A 19,745-nucleotide genomic window follows, 5' to 3' on the forward strand; every position below is an offset into this window, starting at 1 on the left:
GACTTCCCACTACGTTGATTGTGTGGAAGCCACAACAGACCTGATTTGTTTGTATCGGCACTGCATCAATCCGAACTTTTCGTTGCATTTGCCAACCGTGTTTCCTTTGCATGGTTCAACTTGTTCAGCGAAGTAGGGGGTAGAAGTAGAACAGATACAAATCATGGCAAAAGATGATAGGCTGATGGTGGATTTGTCGTGACCAACCTATGTAGATGAGCAAAAAAGAAGTGCATCATATATTTTGCATATGACTTGTGGGAACTCGGCAGTAATAGGGTCGAGAAATAACGCATGACTTGTGGGAACTCGGCAGTAATAGGGTCGAGATAAACAGCACGAAATACACACAAGTCAAACCAAGCACCGCGAATTGGCCTTACTTGTGTCGCCATGCTGCAGAGTCAATAAGGTCTGCAGTACATTTGGCTGCAGATAGCATCATTGACTATTCAACCTATAACTTGAAGTAGAATGTACATTCCATTGCAGCGAATGTGATCTACAAAATAAGCTGCTGATAAAATTCAGCATCCTTTTAAAAATATGAAAGGTGTTCAAAAATTAAGCTAGTCTCTCCAGATTCCATGCTTATCCAATACCCCCTTGATTTTCCAGTATTCTCCTAGTCAACCCTTCTCAAACAATCCCCCTCAAGGAAGAAAAGAATTGAGGGTTCAGAACTTTAGTGTTGCCATGCTAATAATAATGCACCATTGCGGAACAGTATCTCCCATGGGAAACTTCCAGTTCCCAACTCTGCTTTAGCAACTACTCATCTTTGTGCTTCTTGGATCGTCTTTTGGCACCAGAAGAGCTTGTGCACCGGCCAACAAACTTGAGAACCTCATCAATAAGGATTACCGGGAAAGCAACCGCTAGCACCAAAAGCCATTCATTAAAACTGAGAGGCACAATTCCAAACACTTGAGCAAGGAAGGGTACATATAGAATCAAGAAGTGCAGCCCGAACGAGACGGACATGGCCAAAAGGAGCCACGGATTGACCCAAGGAGGCATGCTCAGAAGGCTCCCATCTTCAGAGAGAGCATTCAGTGAATTGAACATCTCGATAGCCACCAGGACAGAAAGAGAGAGGGTCATTGCCTTCACTTTACCAGACCCGAAATAGTCACAGGAGTCAGTGTCAAAGGTAAAACGCTGTGCTCCGGCAGTAAATGGGGCGACCTTGAAACCCACCCACGAGGAGCACTGGCCCCAGTTGGAGAGCTGAGAATACGTGACAAGAGTATGCCCATCACCACTCAAGTCAATTCCCATGAATGAACCATGTGTATACCATATGATAAAAATGCCAACAGTTGCAATCCCCACATAAAGCCCAATGACCTGCAATGTGGAGTGAAAAAGAGTCATTTCACAAGTTCATAAATATTTCTCTCAAGGCAAAAGAATTTCCAGTGAAAGGTCCACTAGCAAAAAATGCATGAAATATTGTCCCTTCAGAAGACCTAAAGCATTCAGATGATCATTTATGGGTGGGAGAGGCGGAGTTGTCTAATGCTCTCCGTGATGTACTGTTTTTTGACTTTTTTTAGCTGTATCCATACACGCTATGTGTGATAGTTCCGTTTTAGCAGCAGCAACAAAAAAAAAAAAAAGAGACCTAAAGCTCGGTAATTAATTGGCAAATTAGCATGCATATTAGAAAAGACAAAATAAAACCATATAGCTATACAGAATACTCTATCGACACGTGCATGGAGGTGGCACATACACATGCCATGCACCCAACTTGTCACTGAATTGTATGTATCCCGCCAAAGGATTGATCTGGAACCCACACAGTTAGCACAGGATATAATGTGCATGGCACATGTAGGTGCTCTTCATCCACAAACACATGTATATCCAGCATGCCCCTGGATATATTTTTGCACCAACTATGATAATGACTAGTTCTGATGGCTGGGTTTTCTTATGAGTTTGCAAAACAAGCATCATACGTATCGTTTCCATGGAGTATATACATGTCTTGAACCACACACACAAAAAAAAACATCAATCAAGATAGTGCAGGCCATCATAAATCTACCAAAGTCAGTTACCTAAATATTTAACCCTGCACTTACAAGAAAGCTAATTCGCTTACTAGAATAAGATAAAAACTACAGAAAGTTTCAGAGATGGATGTACGCATATACAAGGCAAATATGGCAGCTAGTATGCACATTGCTCAAGATGAATATATAATTGTCAGTTAAATGCATGAGTCTGTAGAGCAGACAGATTAATCAGCTTGTGCAGAGAAGCAGAAAGAGAATAATTTACCTTTTCAATATTTTAATTATAAGTATTACATGGAGTGCATCAAACGCCATATGAGATAGGTGCATGTAAATTTGGAGGAACGTACAGAACAGTCACTGGTCCCAAAGGAAACAGAGAGAAGATGGTTTACCATATATCGGAATAGAATCCATGCAGTGATCAATGAGTCATCACTCCTTCGAGGGGGTTTCTTCATAATATCTTTATCTGGTGGATTAAATCCCAAAGCTGTTGCAGGCGGGCCATCTGTGACAAGATTGACCCATAAAAGCTGAACTGGAATAAGCCCTTCAGGAATACCTAAAGCTGCTGTTAGAAAAATAGAAGCAACTTCACCGATGTTTGAGGAGATCATGTATCTGCACAAGAGGCAAAAAAAGAAAATTAGGCACTAAAACCATCAAAAAAATCTCCAATTCATAGATTAACTGAAAAAAAAGCATATCTTTCAAAAACTATGCATAAAATCAGATACTGTGGGAAGTCCAACAACAGAAACAAAATAGTAAATAGATAGGCAATGCTGTAAACTGGACTACAGCCTGATGGTTGCAAAATCCATTTCTGACCCACCAGTGGCCCTGCCAAGGCTGACCAAAATCCCCAGATACTCAAGCCACATTCTCTAAACCAGCTTGCAAATGGAAGGAAAAGGAGAATGGTGAAACAAGAGAAGGGATAGGTGGCAGGATGGCAGTGGTAGACCTCGAGCAGTGAAATGATGGTTCCAGCAGTTGCCGGGACATTAAAGATGAGAGAGGAAAGGGAAAGGAGGTTTTTAGATTGTAACAGCGATGGATCAGCCCAATGGCAACAGTATGGCACTGGTGGGCCTGAACTCAAAGAATGGGTTCCAATGGTGGCCGAGACAGTGGAGATAAGGAGAGGAGAAGAAGATGGGTAGGGTTCGTGAAAAGGCTGAAAAGAGGAGATGGGAGGGAACAGAAAGAGGAGATGCAGGAGGGAGAGAGAGGGAGGGAGGGAAAAATGGCAGACACACAAAGGAGAGGGGAGAAAACATTCAAGGGGGGGAAGATGGGGGAGGAGGTGAGGCAGGTCATGATGGATTGGAGGATTAGGGTAAGGTCTAGGTTCTTTCTTTCTTTCCTTATTTTCATGATGGAATGTTGTCATTTCAAGTAATTACTCTAAAAAAATGTAACTGATAACAATACTTTTTCCCCATATTTTCATGATGGAATGTTGACATTTCAAGTAATTGCACTAAAAAATTGTGACTGATAGCAGCACTTTCTTTCCTTATTTTCATGATGGAATGTTGTCATTTCAAGTAATTGCTCTTAAAAAAATGAAACTGATAATAACACATTTTAGTAAAACCAAACTTAAAAAATGGTATTTGTGATGAAGAGTGCCAATATCATGACACAATGGTCAGATAATGTCAATATGAACCTGACACAACCTGCTAGTGGTCAAGCCTGACCGTTTTGTACCTGAATGGTGGACCCAATGAGTCAAGTTAGATGAGGCAAGTCCTGTCGAGTCAGGTCAAGTAGATAGCTTTGGGTTAGAGGGAAAAAACATACTAGCAGAAGGGCCTAACATATAATCTAGGAGGCCTATAGTCAAGTAGAGCAACTTGCCTTGGTCATACAGTTTAAGTTTATGCAACTAGACAGCAAGCATCCAAGGCACCCCTCAACATGCAAAGAGTTTATACAATGATCCAATTGTAGAAGACAGAATACCAGTGATGATACATGGAACAATGATTATTAAAATCCAATCAATCTATTAAAAAAAAGATGAAGAAAAATACAATCAACAATATAAGCAACTTGTAATAGATCATTTCAATATTTCCTAGACATTCTAAACTGCGTTTTGCCCACATGTAACCTCTCTCCACATGATCATGAATCAACTTAATATTCATTTACTAGAACATAAAAAATTGAAAATCCCATTTTGTTTCAAATAATACACTTTTTCCTATAATGACTGCCTGTCATATAGATCTCAATCAGTACTCTTAAAGAATAAGGGAAATAGCAAATCCAATAACCTCATAAAAAAAATTCTATGTAAAAAATAAAGAATTTATATCCTCCAAATTATTTCTTAAAAAACATAATGAGTTCTTAAGACTTTTATCAAATTATGCTATAATGGATTTACTGCTGGTAACTGAAAAATCATTCCTTAATAGTTTTATCGTCTGTTTTCTAGATATAGCTCATAAAGTAAGGCACATATTACAAACTGCTAAGCTTCTCATGTTCTCAAAATTTGAACGTCCTGGTAGCTTTTATTATTCAAATCAAGATATTTTCTTGACTTTCTCACTTCCAACCGCTTCTGTTGGAGTCTACTAGTTTCCAGAAAGTGCTAACTAGAATTGTGCCAATTATGTCTATCACTCAGACCCCTAGATCCTGATTCCACCCGGACATGACCCCAATCTAGGGCAGTAGATCTTGAGTTGGACATGGGTCCAAAGTTAGACCCATAGAAAGTTTGAGGTCTGGGTCTGTGTCTAGTAAAAACATAATCAATCCAACCCAAGCCTGAAGATTTACTTAGATATTGATTCTTAAACCTTTAGGCTTTTCATAAAATGTATTAATAAAATTAGTTTTTCCTTCCAGGCTTCCATCACCATCACTTGGCCTCTCGTGTTGCCTTCCACCAAAGGTTTCATTATCATCTCTTCTTTTTTGATCATTGTCTCTAGCTTCCAACATATGGATCCATTGGGTACCTGCCCGCAGACAAGACAGGTCTTATAGTTCCATAACACACCCGAGCCCAAACCAGACTTTATTGAGTAATGGGTGGAGTATGAATGAAAATTTAGACCTGATCCCTCTAAGGCCCAGGTCCAGGTTGGATGGTTCCTGGACCTAATCCTTAAGTCCATGCCACTAGTAAAAAGAAAAAAAGACCTATAGTATAATACCTTCACTAAAATTGAAACTTGGGGCATAGTTTCTAATTTCAATGATGTGTATCAGCTAACTTTGCTGATTCATGATTATCAGAAATTTGGGAGAAATAAAGTTCAGTAAGCTATTGAATGACTCTGTTTATTCAATAATATTTCTACCCAAAAATCATGAGAATCAAAATATATCCAATAACAAATAAGGTACCAACCTCACATATAAGCCATGTGACAGTAACTGCAAAGGTCATCATCGGATCAATATTGAACACAAAATTTGAGAAGGCTCCACAAAAGAATTAAGCAATTCGAAACCAGCTGATATCAACCCTCATGCATATGGTAACATTATGGCCAAGAAAAGTTTGGGCAAGACAAGAGGCCTACTGTACAACTCAGAAGGACAAGTCATTGGTAGGAAAGCCAACCTTGCAGGTGACACACAGTTTAAGCTCACAGTAAGGAGCCCACCCAAATTGACCTAGCCTTGAAAGGGGCTACAGTTAAAGCAACCTCCTTTGCTAATGGCAACATGAGACATTTTTATGGGTATCTATGTGTTCAACCAAATAAGGATCTCCAACCTACAATAAAACTACACCGAGGTACATGTCTTCTTCTTATTATTACATGCGTTTGTTTACATCAAATCTACATATTCCTCACTATTGATTGTGTAATTTATTAATATAGAAACATTTAATATGGTGTACAGTTGACTCTCACTGTTTGCACTCCCAAGATCCATATTAAGATACCAATTTATGGCCATATATCCGTTGGAAGATATGCCAACATCTGATTTATTTACATCATTAGCATTATATAGTCCACACATAAAATGGCATCATTGAATTTCTGTCCAAAGCCATTTGAGACATTTTGGTTAAGAATGATCTTTCTAAAGATCAGATTGATAATTAATAAAATATGGGACTAGCCTAGGTATAACAAAATTGATGAGAACAAGAAAACCTTATAAAAGCCTTCATGTTGTTGTAAATCGATCTTCCTTCACCAACTGCAGCAACTATTGTATTGAAATTATCATCTGCTAACACCATGTCTGAAGCTTCCTTAGCAACCTGGAATAAATAGATGACCAATAAAGGATAATTAAAAAAAAAACTGAAGCAGAAAGTGAATAAGACAACTGGAAGAAAAATAGATGACCATTAACGGATACTAAAAATAACTGTAGCAAAGAAACAATAAGGCAGCTGGAAGAAAACCTTTTTCTTGATTGAGAAAAGGCTCCTTTTATTATTATCAGTAAAAACATGGACCTGGAAAAGGTCTCCAAATGGCACGCACAAAAAAGAAATGTAAACCAAAACTATCGTCCAACAAGCAATCCAACTGTCATGTCAAGCTTATATTCCAACAAAAGCAGTATATCTGATAGCGCAGCAGACTTCAAAAATGAGTCATTGTGCTACTTTCCAGCCAGTTATCTGCCATCTTATGGTCACAGGCACAGAGCAAACATTGCTGTCATAAGCACATCCCTAATCTCATAAAGACAGGCAGTCCCTGTCAACCGTGCCCCGGCCTCCCCCCCCCCCCAAAGAGAAAAAGAAAAAAAAACAAACTTCTACACAACAATCTACTAGTGCCAACTTCCATGATAATCTATTTAATATCATTAAAAAAAACAGTTTCAGAGTACTGGAAGTTTCCTTCTTGACTTTGTCCATCAACTTTTATACCGAAATACGCTACTTCAATATTAAGATGCATTTCATATGTAAAATCGAAGGAAAGAAAGAAAAAAACTTTAAAAAAAATCACTTATCCTCTATCTCTACTCTTATATTTTGGGGAAAAAATAGACTGGATTCTCTGACTGTAATTAGGTGGTCTACTCTTGTTCCTTTTATTAATAGAAACCGGATATTTATCATTGCATTTCATTTTTTAATTTACTTTTCTTTTTATATTAATTTTATGTATTCAATTTGTGCATTCATTTTTTTAATTTTCATAAATATAACATATTGATCTTTATTTATTTTTTATTGTTTTCCTTAAGCATGCATTGCACATTTCTGGTTGCTAGTCTCGTATAAAAGATCTGGATTCTTGAGAGTCTAATGCACAACTTCAAAAGAATCTAAACAAAGTAACCGCACAACCTGACCTCTATCAGTGACAACGGGTTCCCTATCAAGCTGATATGAGAATTAGCAAAATAGTTAAGATGCCCCACAATAGGTGACTAGAGTCTAAAATTTTAGGAGTAAAAACTTTAATTATGGTGCTACAGATGACCCTCTCACAAATAACAAGCAGAATCTTTGGAGAAAATTGTCTCCATCAAGAACTAAACGACAATTTCTTTCCTTTATGTTCTTCATTTTCTACTTTCACATGACAATGTTCCAAAATAAACTCATGTACCTTTCCTCCCAAATGGCCAGCACCAATGCAAGGGATAACTGAAGCAGTTTCCCATGATGCCATCTGGACCCTATGCCAGCTCCAACAATTTTACACAATTGCAAACCCAGAAACCGAGAGACAAGAAGGTGTTTACATGAAAAAAAATTACTTTAAAAAACTCAAAAATAATAGCATTCTCACTCAAGAAAATGCTTAAAGAATTGAAAATTTATTGCACCAAAAAGATGATAGTGTATGATAAGAGTTATGGGATGTAGTTCTTGCATTAAAGTATCCTTTAAGTCTAGACATCAGTTTTTAAGAAATTTCCTTTTCTAGAATCTCATGGAAATTATATTTAACATTCTGCTGCATATAGCCAAGAGGACTATAAGGTGTTCCACGAAAAAAGAAAGGATGGTTAAAGAGAAAAAGAAAAAGAAGATAGCAAATGCTATGTACCTCAGTTCCAGCAATGCCCATTGCAATACCAATGTCAGCCAATTTCAATGCAGGGGCATCATTCACCCCATCACCCGTCATCGCGACCACCTCACCGTCTTCTTTCAGCAATCTGACAATCTCTTGTTTATGCTTTGGTTCAGCCCTAGAGAAGAGAAGACTACAACTTTGCCTTAGAAGAACTTTTTTGTCAGCAAGGGACATAAATTCTTTCCCTGTGAGACTTTTCAAACTTATGTCTTCGGCAGGTCCAAAGACGCCTATTTCACGGCAAATTGTTTCTGCTGTTTCTTTGTTATCTCCTGTTATCACCATGACTCGAATGCCAGCTTCTCTACAGTCCTCAATTGCTTTGTGAACCTCTTGTCGTGGAGGATCCTACAATAATGCAAATAAGACAGGAGACATGTCCGTCAATGACAAACAGATTTCAGAAGAGGATATAAGCAAAAAAGGTGCAGTGTTATCAAGTTATAAAATGAGCATGGATTGCCCTACCCTCAGCCCAACCAGGCCAACAAAAATGAGATCACTTTCAATTGAAGAGTAGTTAGATGGATCAAGTAGAAGCTTGTGAGCTGGATGGTCTTCACCATCGTAGCTTGAGAATTCTGATAGATCATCCTTGTATGCAAAACCCAAACAGCGCAAAGCATCGGTTGACATTTCATGAAGAGCTTTCAAAATGAGACCTTTTGAACTTTCATCCAACAGCACAACTGAACCATCAAGCAACTGAATGTAAGAGCTCCTCTCCAGCAGATTTTCCACAGCTCCCTGCAAAATGCAGCTTTAATTCCAGAAGCTCGTTTTCTAGTTACAACAAAATGACTTCAGAAAACATTGAAAACATGACAAAACATAATGAAGATGTCAAAACATTTAATAGTTGTGAAATGCAAAGGTAAACAAGCACAAAAATGAATAAAACTGATTAGCTAAACCCACCATAGTTGATAAAAACTACTGCTGAGGAGACTAAAGGAACTAGCAAAAAGGCCCCACTAAGGATGCTAGATCACTTTGTCTTAAAAGGAGAGGGGGGGATCATTAACACATTACATTGTCAGCAAAGGGCACTTTGAGATAAACATCATCGAATCATTCGTTAGAGAAACATGTTTCTCAAATTGCATCTGCATCTAAATTCTACAAGCTGATGCAAAATATCCAAAGTAATAACCTATTCATCATTTACACATTATAAGATTGTCAGTTCTACATAGACAAGTGTGTATAGTACTTAAAATACTTGATAAATTTTCAAACCATACAGTCACGGTCTACGGTGCCGGTACCGGCACCATACCGATTGCCCAACAGCACGAGTCGGTACGGGCTCGCGTCGTGCCATGCTGGGCCTGTACTGACACAGCAGAGAAGGCAGGGGAGAGCGAATGGGAGAGAGCGAATGGGAGAGAGGAAAAGAGAGAGAGAAGGGGGAGAAAGAAAGGGAAAGAGAAGGAGGCCGTGGAGGGTGGCGGAGGTCGGCGCCCAGAGGCCGACGCCCGGGCAGGAGGCGGAGGCCACGGCTGGATCTCTGTTTCGAACAAGTCAGCAAATCGTTTGCGAACTTCACTTAAATATCGCAAAATTTATATATATATATATATATATATAAATTAAGTGAAGTCGGCAATGGGTTTGCCGACTTCAACTTAAAACCTGCAAAAATAAAGGGGCCCCTCCCGGACCTCTATTTCAAACGAAACAGGAGACCGGAGGTGGAGCCCCGCCTCTGCTCTTCCCAGCTTTCGCCTCCTCCGCGCGGAGGCTCCCCGGCCTCTGCCGGCCTGCCCCGGGTCGACCTCTCTTCCTTCCTCTCCATCTCCCTCCCTCCTGCTCTCTCTCTCTCTCTCTCTCTCTCTCTTTTCCTCTTTTTTCTTCTCCTTCTCCCTCTCCGGCAACGGCGTCTCGGTTTAGTTGCCGGAACCGTCCCGGTGAGCCGCCGGTATAGCTCGGGACGCCCCGAACCGGACGATTCAGGACGGTTCCACCGACCATGCATACAACCCTAAGGTATACTTGACACAACCATAGAATTTAAAAGGCCCTCACTCTCTCTCACACACACACATGACGAGGGTGTCTTTGATGATTATCCAGGTTCTTAACTTAGGCAAGCACCGCTCAAATTGAAAAGATAATCACATCTTTCTCTACCAAGGCAATAGGAGAGAGACAAATTAATCCTAAATTTTAAAAATAAAAATTCAAAGTTAGGATTTAAGTATTTTCAGACAACAATCCTTCCCTACTTCAATGTCCACATCTTTCTATCATGTCTCAACCCACATCTGAAAACCATCTCCCTCCCTCCCTCCCTCCTTTTCCCTCCCTTCCTCCCTCTCCCCTTAGAGTATTTTTTTGCTCCCCTCATGTGCATTGCACATGCCTTTTCCTTGTCCACTAACAAGTAATTTGTAGCCATTAGATACCTCATAGCTCACTTAGTTACTTAGGCAAGGTGAGAAAACACCTGAATGCCTCAAACTAGTCTCCAGATGAGGAGGATTTACTAAGGCAATGCCTAAGCAAGCACCTGGGACAAAGCAAGAGTCATTCAAGTGAGCACCTCTCGAATGTTCAGCACTATTTTTCCTATCCCTTTTCTGGTTGGTTTTTTCAGAGGTTTGCAAGCTCTATTTTGAGGGTTATTTGGTCCATGAAGCCCTCATAGACAAAGGGCTACTCTAGGACGCTGAAAGATCTACTTTCTGTGTTGTATTTTTCAGAAACATCAAATATGTTTTGCTTAGCATTATTTTGCTCTCATGTTGGAACTTTGAAGCTAATTCAAATTGTCCGATGCTTTTTTCTTGACTTTTGTCTGAAACATGACACAGAATGTTGTCTTCATTTGATGTTTTGGAAGATGCAGAACATTATATCTAATGTTAAAGATAATTATGATTGAGGAATTTGAAACTTGAATAATTAATCATAAGATGTTTGAATTATTTTGGATACAAATAGTATTTACTTCTAACATCATAAATTAGTGCCTTGCTTTTCTTTAGGCAATAACCCTTTTGGTGTCTACCACCTCTGCGATATAGGGAGGGATCTTGTCACCTTAAGGGCACCCTTTTCTTTTGATAACCTTGCAAAAGGATGATGATTTTATAATATATTAGGCATCGCATTTCAGCTGTTATTTGAGAATCAATTTCTCTGTTTATGCAGTAATGAATTTGATCAAAAATTCAGGTCCTGTATTGAACTGATATCAGATCTGACTTGAACGCTCCTTTAAGTATAAACTCTAAACTCTGTTTCGACTAACCTTAAATTAAGCAAACCTTGTCATCTAAAACCCGAACCTTGGACCGCTTATATCGCTATAAAATCCATTCTTTTCCCTTTTCTAGTTATACGAGCAAACCAGAAAATCTAGTCTTCCAACCCCTTCCCCGCAATAAGAAAAAGGTGAAAAAGTAAAGCCCCTCTCTCAAGATCATTATATGAGAACTCCATACGGCCATTTTACACAACCTAACTAGAAATAACAAGAATCCATAGTAATAAAAGCTTTAAAAGATTTTCTCCATGCAAAGAAAGAGAAAATTTATTATGAAACCATTTTGATAAGTAAATGAAGGAGAAGATAGTGTACCTTAACGAGTAAGGAATTGCTTCCTGATTTAGATTTCACAATGACACTCATTGATTTTCGACTGCGATCAAACTCGAGAGTTGCAATCCTTTGTGCAACTCCATTCCACCATCGACAGCATCCTAAAATTTTAAGCAATAAGCAAAGCATTTCATATAATTTTTCATGCAACTGTACAATACTTGACGAAAAATATCAGGTATGACTATATGGAATTTAACGTACTTAATATCTCAGTGGACTCTAGAGATGAAGAGTCACACCCTCCAGGAAGTCCCATTTTCTCAACCAGAACCTGATGGGATATGTAGATGAAGAACACTTATTAGTCTACAAGATCAACTGCATTTGGTAATGTCAAATCTGCATAGAAACTGTGAAATTATAGTTCCAACAGACAGTTTAGAATATACGAGTGTCAACCATTGGAATTCAGAGAATGAAAATGGGGCACAATTTTTTTGAAAAAAAAAATCATAAAGCTTGCTATGTCACATGAGTTCATTTACAGAAGCATGGAAAATCTTATAAGATTGTTTAGTATCCATTCCACAACCGTTCTCAGATCTAATTTTCTTTTATGATGAACTCACAAAAGAAGCATCAGCCATATTTATATCTAATTAAGAGTCAACCAACATAATCTCATGCTACAGGATCATTCTGCTATAGAGTGTAGATAATGAACTGTCTTAAAAGAATCTCTTTGAATGCTCTTAAAAGGAAATTAATAAGGAAAAAAATATACAGTGAAGAAAATAATTTTGTGGATTCTTACCTTCAAAGCTGCCTCCGTTGGCATTCCACTGGCAACAAACTGATGCCCCAAGTGTGCAATACTCGCATCATTGCAAACAGCAGCAGCTTTTGCAATCATTTGAAGATTTGCATCCATTTTACCTGTTGGCCAGTCATGGATCTTCCCATCATGAGGATCATATGTAGTACCATCCACTTTAAAGCTCCGAATAGTATGTGTCAACCGCCCCATGGCCACAAGCCTTACCGCTGACATCTGATTGGTCGTCAGTGTACCAGTCTTATCAGAACAGATGACAGTGGTGCATCCCAAAGTCTCGACACTCGGCAGCTTCCGGACCAGTGCATTCTTCTGCGCCATCTTCCGAGTGCCTAGTGCCAGGCATGTAGTAATCACTGCTGGCAAGCCCTCAGGAATTGCAGCAACAGCCAAAGCCACAGCAATCTCAAAGTAATATGTGCACTTCTCAAACGAGAACTTGAAATTCCTTGGCCAGCCATCAACATACTCCCAAGTAAAGAAGTACTTGACATTGATGAGCCAAACTAAAACACAAATTACACCAATTATCGCTGTGAGGACCTCACCAAATTCATTCAATTTCTTCTTCAATGGTGTATCGTCGTCACTCTGGGAAGCTTCGTGGATCTGTGAATGTATCTTACCTATTTCTGTGTTCATGCCAGTCTGGGTTACCAAGCACACACAGCTCCCATTCACAACAGTGGTGCCTGCAAAGACCATGCACTCTTTCCCTTGGATATCTGTGTCCTCAGAATCAACACAGTGATTGGTTTTATTCACGGCAGCACTCTCTCCTGTCAGAGATCCTTGCTCTACCCTAAGAGTGGAGCTTATAAGATACAGAATCCTCATATCGGCCGGGACCTTATCCCCGACCCTGAGCTCCACGATATCTCCCGGAACAAGCTCTTTTGCAGGCAAATTGGTGTTCAACTCCCCGTTCCTCCAAACCATAGCATGTTCTGACTGGATTTCTTTCAGTGCCTCGAGGGCCTTCTCGGCATTATTCTCTTGCCAAACCCCAACGATGGCATTCACAATAAGTATAAGAAAGATGACCAGCGGTTCCACGAAGGCAGTGATTTCCAACTCACCCCCCTCCTCCCCATCATACCAAGCGAGGACGAACGAGACCACGGCGGCCACGAGGAGGATCCGGACAAGGGTGTCATTGAATTGTTCAAGAACCAGCTGCCAGATCGAGGGCCCGGAGTGCTTCTCGAGTTCGTTCCAGCCATGGATCTCGCGGCGCTTCAAGACCTCATCGGATCGGAGGCCCTCGCCGGCCGAGACCCCGAATTCGGCCTCGCACTCCTCAATGCTTCTGGCCCAGGCCGGGAAGGCCGAGGTCGGGCGCTCCATTCCGCCCTTCCTCCCAATATCCTGCCCTCCTTTTCCCATCTAGACGGCAACCGACCAGACACCGACAAAAACTAGACGCTTAAAAAACAAAAAAAAAAAACAATCTTTCCTACAAAAACTCGAATCTACAAACTTCAGCATCAAGATCTCATGCCCGATTGTTATAAAACAAGCCCTAGCAATGTAAGAAAATATAAAATATATAAATAAATCTATCTCATCCTATTTGCTTAAGCTTTTAGGACAGGTGGTGATTTTACCAAGCAACCGCTTCGCCCACCGTAAAAGATCGAAACTCCCATCTATCCGACCCCAATAACGAAGCAAATATTCAAAAAAAAAAAAAAAAAGCCTGAAAGATCTACGAAGAAGGAAAGAGAAAGAACGTGTTAGGGTTTGGTTACCCGATTGGATTGGAAGATGAATTCTTTTCTTCGTTGTTCTTCTCCTCCTTGTCGTCTGATCGCCACTTCCTGGGAAAAAACGAAAACAGAGAAAGAAACGAAGAGGCCAAACGCGCTCGGTTTTATTGGGCGGTGCGCGTGTTTGCGAGTGTCCCTCGAAACCACGTTTCCCGTATATCGGTTTCCACGCAAATAATATAATCCCCAAGCTTGGATGCGCCGCCCGGCCAGATTCCATGGAGTCAACGACCAGAACCATAAGCATTTATGGCGGCGCCTCCTGTCTCCTTTACAATAATACCTATTTTAACTCTTCTAAATTAATCATTTCTTATTATAAGCTAAATAAAATCTGAAATTAATTTGTAATACAAATAAATATAAATAAATAATTCTATATTCCATATAAGTATAGAACTTACCTCCATGGAGCATATTTATTACTTATTCTTTAATATATTTTAGTTGATGCTTCAAATATCTATTAAAATGAAATATGTGAAATAAAAATAGATAAAAACGTATAAAATTCATCTTTATATATACGATGTTATATAATTTTAAATTGCATGCGCAATGCTACTATCTTGATGCAATTTTATCCCATGCTCGACTTAAAACTTGAAACTTTTAGATTCATATCTTAATTTTTACAATTCAAGGTGACATATTAAAGAACCAATAATGATGATTCTCAAATAAATCTCTAATACGAAACCTCACCTTATTTAGAAACTGGAACGACCCAAATTAACATGTAACTGATCCAAAATGAAAGCACCCTGGACCTGAACTCAGCCAAATAGGGTCAGCTCTCGCCTGTGCCACCCTTGTCCCCTTCTCACCTCAGACCGCATCCGGTTCGTAAGTTCCTGGGGATCTAGACTTGGGTGACCAAACAGCCCTCAGACCTGATACGGCCGAGTGAAGAAGATTCTGGTGGTTCCTCCTTGCTGTAACCGGAAGCTTTACGAAATTTCTGGGGTCCGTCGTCCTCGACTTGATTAAATGAACTCGGGTTTGGTGTGATGGCGTCCGTGACCAAACCCAATGGCGGCGTTATAAAATTTCAGGTCCATCACGCGGTCCAAGCGTACTTGTTAGTGTGACCCGGGTCTCGGATAAAAGTACATGATTTCGAGATCCCAGAGTTAATATTGTTACTAGATAGGACCATTTCGTTCTAAACCTATGGTAAATTTGACCTAACTAATAATTTATGTATCAAGTAGATATTAATACGGATAATGAATGTGGCTGATATAAAGTTTTTTTTTCTGGATTTTCACCAATATCATCATAATAAAAAAAAAAATTCCAGATGGTGGGGGAGCTTGCCAAGTTTCATACCGGTTGCAGGTGTCCTTGTAAGAAAATATAAAATATATAAATAAATCTATCTTATTCTATTAGCTTAAGATTTTGGAACAAGTGGTGATTTAATTCGAACTTTGTCTCTGCACTCGTTAACTCCATTATTAAAAAATTTCCTACGTTGGGCTCACCTATTTAAAAAAAAAAAAAAAAAAGTCTAGCCTACATATGAAAAGAAGTATAAAAAAATATAAAATATATAAATAATTTATTTTATTTTATTAGCTTTGGGTATCTTCTTGTTGAACTCTAGTGGCATGCATCCGTGATACTGGTGCGAGATGTTCACATCCAACATGGCCATCGTTTTCTCCTTGTTTTTTAAGATAATATAAAGAACCAGGCTTGTGGGTTTCTGAGAGAGGACAGGTATTTATAATGGGCCGTCCCTGCTATCCCACCAGCAACTGGGCCCAACGGGGACGAGACGTACCGTATAGAAGATACAGCGTACACGCAACTACGTACTCGTTCCAACGTTAACTATTATAGAATAAAACTGAGAGAGAGAAGACACTCGTCACAGGCTGAATATTTTAACGAATTATTAGGGCTGTTATGCTGCAGTTGGCAGCGAAGATGGTGGTATAATTTAATGGCTGCTGTGGAGGATCGTGACAAATAAGTCATTGGGTATTTTATGGGTTGATTTTGTTCCAATCACAGAGCTGCTATTGAGAGAAGAACCGTCTTTGGAGCTTCCAATGACGAGATTTGAAAAGGAAAGATTGAGATCGAACTTTTTGATGTTTGCTTGCACGTATGGACCATGTACTTAGACTCTGGCTTATTAAGTCTATGTGCTACATCTCATGATAATTTTTGCAGGCAATTCCTCGCAAGGCTACCTTCATTTGAATTTTTTTTTTTTTTTGGATATATCGACAACGCATACACAATGGATGTGTAACCCTTTGGGCTCGTTTGGTTCGTGGAAAGCATTTTCCCTCCTAGAAATATGATTACTGGGAAACAAATTCCTAGGAAGAGAATACCTAGAAAAGTACTTTTGGCATGTTTGATTGACCATGGGGAGGTGACAAATTTCCAAAGTGTTTATGTTTGGTTGGCCATCCACTTTCTTGAAAAAATTATATATAATTTCTATTATGCCCTTAATAAAAAATTAGGTCTTTAATGCTTCTTTAATGCTGAAAGGTCTTTTTGGGAACAAAATAAAAATAAAGTGATTCCCGCCTCATGGAAAAGTAACTTTTCCATGTTTCTCATGGGAAAGACTTTCCCATGAAATGTGGAAATCATATTTCCATGTAAATACAACTTTTCCATCTCTTTTTTTTGAAAACTCCAACCAAACAAGAGGCATCTCATTACTTTCCCGTTGACCGCACTTTCTCCCTTCTTTTTCCGCGAACCAAACGAGCCCAAAAAGTCAAAAAGAAGTAGAAATTGCAAAGTGGACGAAATCGAGTCGCGTCCATCCCAGATGACATCTTCGAAATGATGGACCGCATAGGAGGTCACCCAATTCGCAGCACAATTGACCTCTCTATACACATGAGTAGTTCGGAATGTAATACATTTGTCCAGAAAACGGCAAACATTATGAATCAACCGCATCTTCCCGTCAGACCGCCCAAAGCTCAAGATCCTCTCAATTACCGTGGCACCTACGCTCGAAGTTTCAATGCTCAAGAGTGGCTTCTATGGAAAGAGTGACATGAAACAATGGGTTTTATATGGTGGGGATATCTTCAAGGTGTGCACGTTGGAAATTTTATTTTTAACGCAAGGATCTTGGAGAGCAGTTGCTTTGGCACAATTTCCATGGGATCCTCATGGAGGCTTGTCAGGGTGGAGGATGGAGAAGGGCAACTCAAGTTGTTTTGATGCAGTCGTCAAAATATTTTTTTTTTTAGATTGGACTATGATTGGGCTCCAAAATATAGGTAATATGTATATCTAGACCAGAATTGAGTTAATTGTTGCGAGTCCAGCAGCCAGTCTCGATTAACTCAAATCTAGGGTCCCAATAGGTCGAGTCAACTACATATTATCGATTTGGTTAGAGCAATGTGTATAACCTTGACTCATGCGTGACCCAAGTTGACCTAACCCAGTACTAGGTCAGGATTTTTAACTCAAATACAAATCAACCCTCCAAATTGACCTACTTCGGCTTCACCCAATCCTGAGCCTACCCAATTTGAGTCGATAGGAACTACTTTGAATGCCCGACATAGTGACATATCATAATTATATTTTTTTTAAGTAGCCAATCTTAACTAAGTTAACTTGATCATTGTGCTCGATATGATGTAAATTCGTTTTGCATCATATGCTATAATTGGTTGGCAAAGCAACTAAACAGCTATGATTGTTGTTACAAAATGATGATTAACTACCATCAAAATTCATAACCTTCACGAGCAAATCCCACTCAATAAGAACTAATTTCTAGAATCAGGCAAATAATTAACCTTTTGATCTCCGATTTACTCTCTCTTCTTGACTAATTGAGAACACTTGTGCTTTAGTCACTTCTAGTCATTGTTACAAATATAACCACTTCACAAGCTTCTTGAAAATTCCAACTCAGCTTTGGTACATTTGCCCTGCACCAAACTCTCATTGTTTGGTGCGTATTGAGTTCCCAAACAGCCAGATGAAAATAAGTTTTAGATTTTCAGAGAAGATCTACATGAATAAAGACAAGTTTATGGTAAGTATGGTCACATCCATCAAGATATTATCTACTAGTTAGATTCACGAAAACTCCTCTATATCTACAGGATCATTTCATTTATGCTCCTATGGACAAAAATAGGAAAAATGAGGTAAAAATTATCTGAAGATGATGCTGAAATTTAACATAACCAGTGGAATGTGTGTTCCAAAGTGGTAATTTGAATGGCAACAGGTGCGACATTATCATACGCATCCATCATATTCTTCTGGTGTTGAGTATTGGCTCAATTAGGGCACTCCCTTTCTTTTTGATGATGATGATGATGATAGATTGGGGCACTCCCTTTATGGTTGGATTTGTCTACCACTGAGCTGGTGGACCTGATCAAACCAATAACTTCTCCTGCAAAATAGCATTGTGCCCGGCTGTTAAAGCCGCTTGCTTGGGCTCAGGCTTAACTTGACATGGTATCGATATTTTTAGCGCAAAAAACCAAATAAGGTACGTATTGACCCAACCCAACCCAAATTAGTGCAACCTGTGTTTGCCCAAGTTGTACTCTTCTGAATACATAGCTTGTCACCAAGATTTCGGATCCATGAGAGGAGGTCTCATGAGCACAAAATGAAGGGATGTTTGGATGTCGGCATGAACTATCCATGGAACTTTTCCATCAAGGGTAGCTACAAGGAATAACTTAACAGTAGGAGCCAAGAATCCCTCTTCCGAGAGATGATTAGATGACAGAAAAATATGGATATGGGAAATTACCTTGAGAATGGAATCACATATCACAATTTTCTTGGATTACGTGTTACGTAGAAGCCCAGACAAGATGCCTATATCCTCTGAGTTCTTTTTTTTTTACTGCTATTTTTTCTGCTGTTATTGACCCAAAAATCTAACTTAGCTAAGAATAAGTTATGCCTATATCCAAACAGGGCCTAAATGCCTTCATCTTCAACAGCAAGTAAAAAACATAGTTAGCTCCTTCTCATGCTATCTAACCTGTATCCATCAAAGTTTAGATTTTTTTTTTCCTTCTTTTTCTCAGATTAGGAGAGTAATCCCGCCTATATAAGAAGAGGAAGTGCTTGGGTTAGCTTAAAACACAAACCCAGGATATACACCTAGAAAAACTCCAGATTAAATTGCTCAAGGTTAAAATTTTGAAAGATAACACTATCCAATATTCAAACTCCTCAGCCTTGATCGGAAGCAGCAGTATAATCACTGAGTTAATGCGCAGATCAGACTGGTTTGTGAAGATTTGATAATTTTCATATGAGATCACCAATATGTTCTAAGAAGCTCCAAAAAGGGCCTTTCAGTTTGCCCCTCTTGAGAATTGCTTTAGTAACTAATATAGCTTCCTTAATAAGAATGCAGAAGAAAATACATGGCATGGCCTAGTGGCAGCACCCCTCTTCATATGAAAGAGGTCCTGCAATGAATTTTGGAAATGTTTAATCATTCAAGGGAAAAAGATAAAGTCTGGCCAATAAGTATTA

General features: G+C 39.3%; 1 protein-coding gene across 2 annotated transcripts; it reads right to left on the minus strand.

Annotated features, from left to right (window-relative positions):
• Window positions 1–460: 460 nt before the first annotated feature.
• Window positions 461–14,335, minus strand: LOC103710395 (calcium-transporting ATPase 4, endoplasmic reticulum-type-like). 2 transcript variants are annotated; one of them, XM_039124227.3, is made up of 9 exons: window positions 14,211–14,335; window positions 12,439–13,845; window positions 11,886–11,955; window positions 11,661–11,782; window positions 8,543–8,821; window positions 8,045–8,422; window positions 6,176–6,285; window positions 2,423–2,651; window positions 461–1,350 (listed from the first exon to the last, which is right to left on the minus strand). In XM_039124227.3, exons 2-9 carry the CDS (start codon window positions 13,843–13,845, stop codon window positions 772–774), a joined length of 3,174 nt encoding a protein of 1,057 aa, XP_038980155.3. In that variant the 5' UTR covers window positions 14,211–14,335; the 3' UTR covers window positions 461–771. The 2 variants fall into 2 exon arrangements, with proteins under 2 accessions (XP_038980155.3, XP_008794312.4); XM_008796090.6 differs by lacking the exon at window positions 14,211–14,335 and having other exon boundaries at window positions 12,439–13,983.
• Window positions 14,336–19,745: the final 5,410 nt, after the last annotated feature.

Source organism: Phoenix dactylifera, chromosome 8, assembly GCF_051530095.1.
Source record: "Phoenix dactylifera cultivar Ajwa chromosome 8, Ajwa_hap1_PhDact_Kaust_v1.1, whole genome shotgun sequence".
NCBI classification, from domain to species: domain Eukaryota; kingdom Viridiplantae; phylum Streptophyta; class Magnoliopsida; order Arecales; family Arecaceae; genus Phoenix; species Phoenix dactylifera.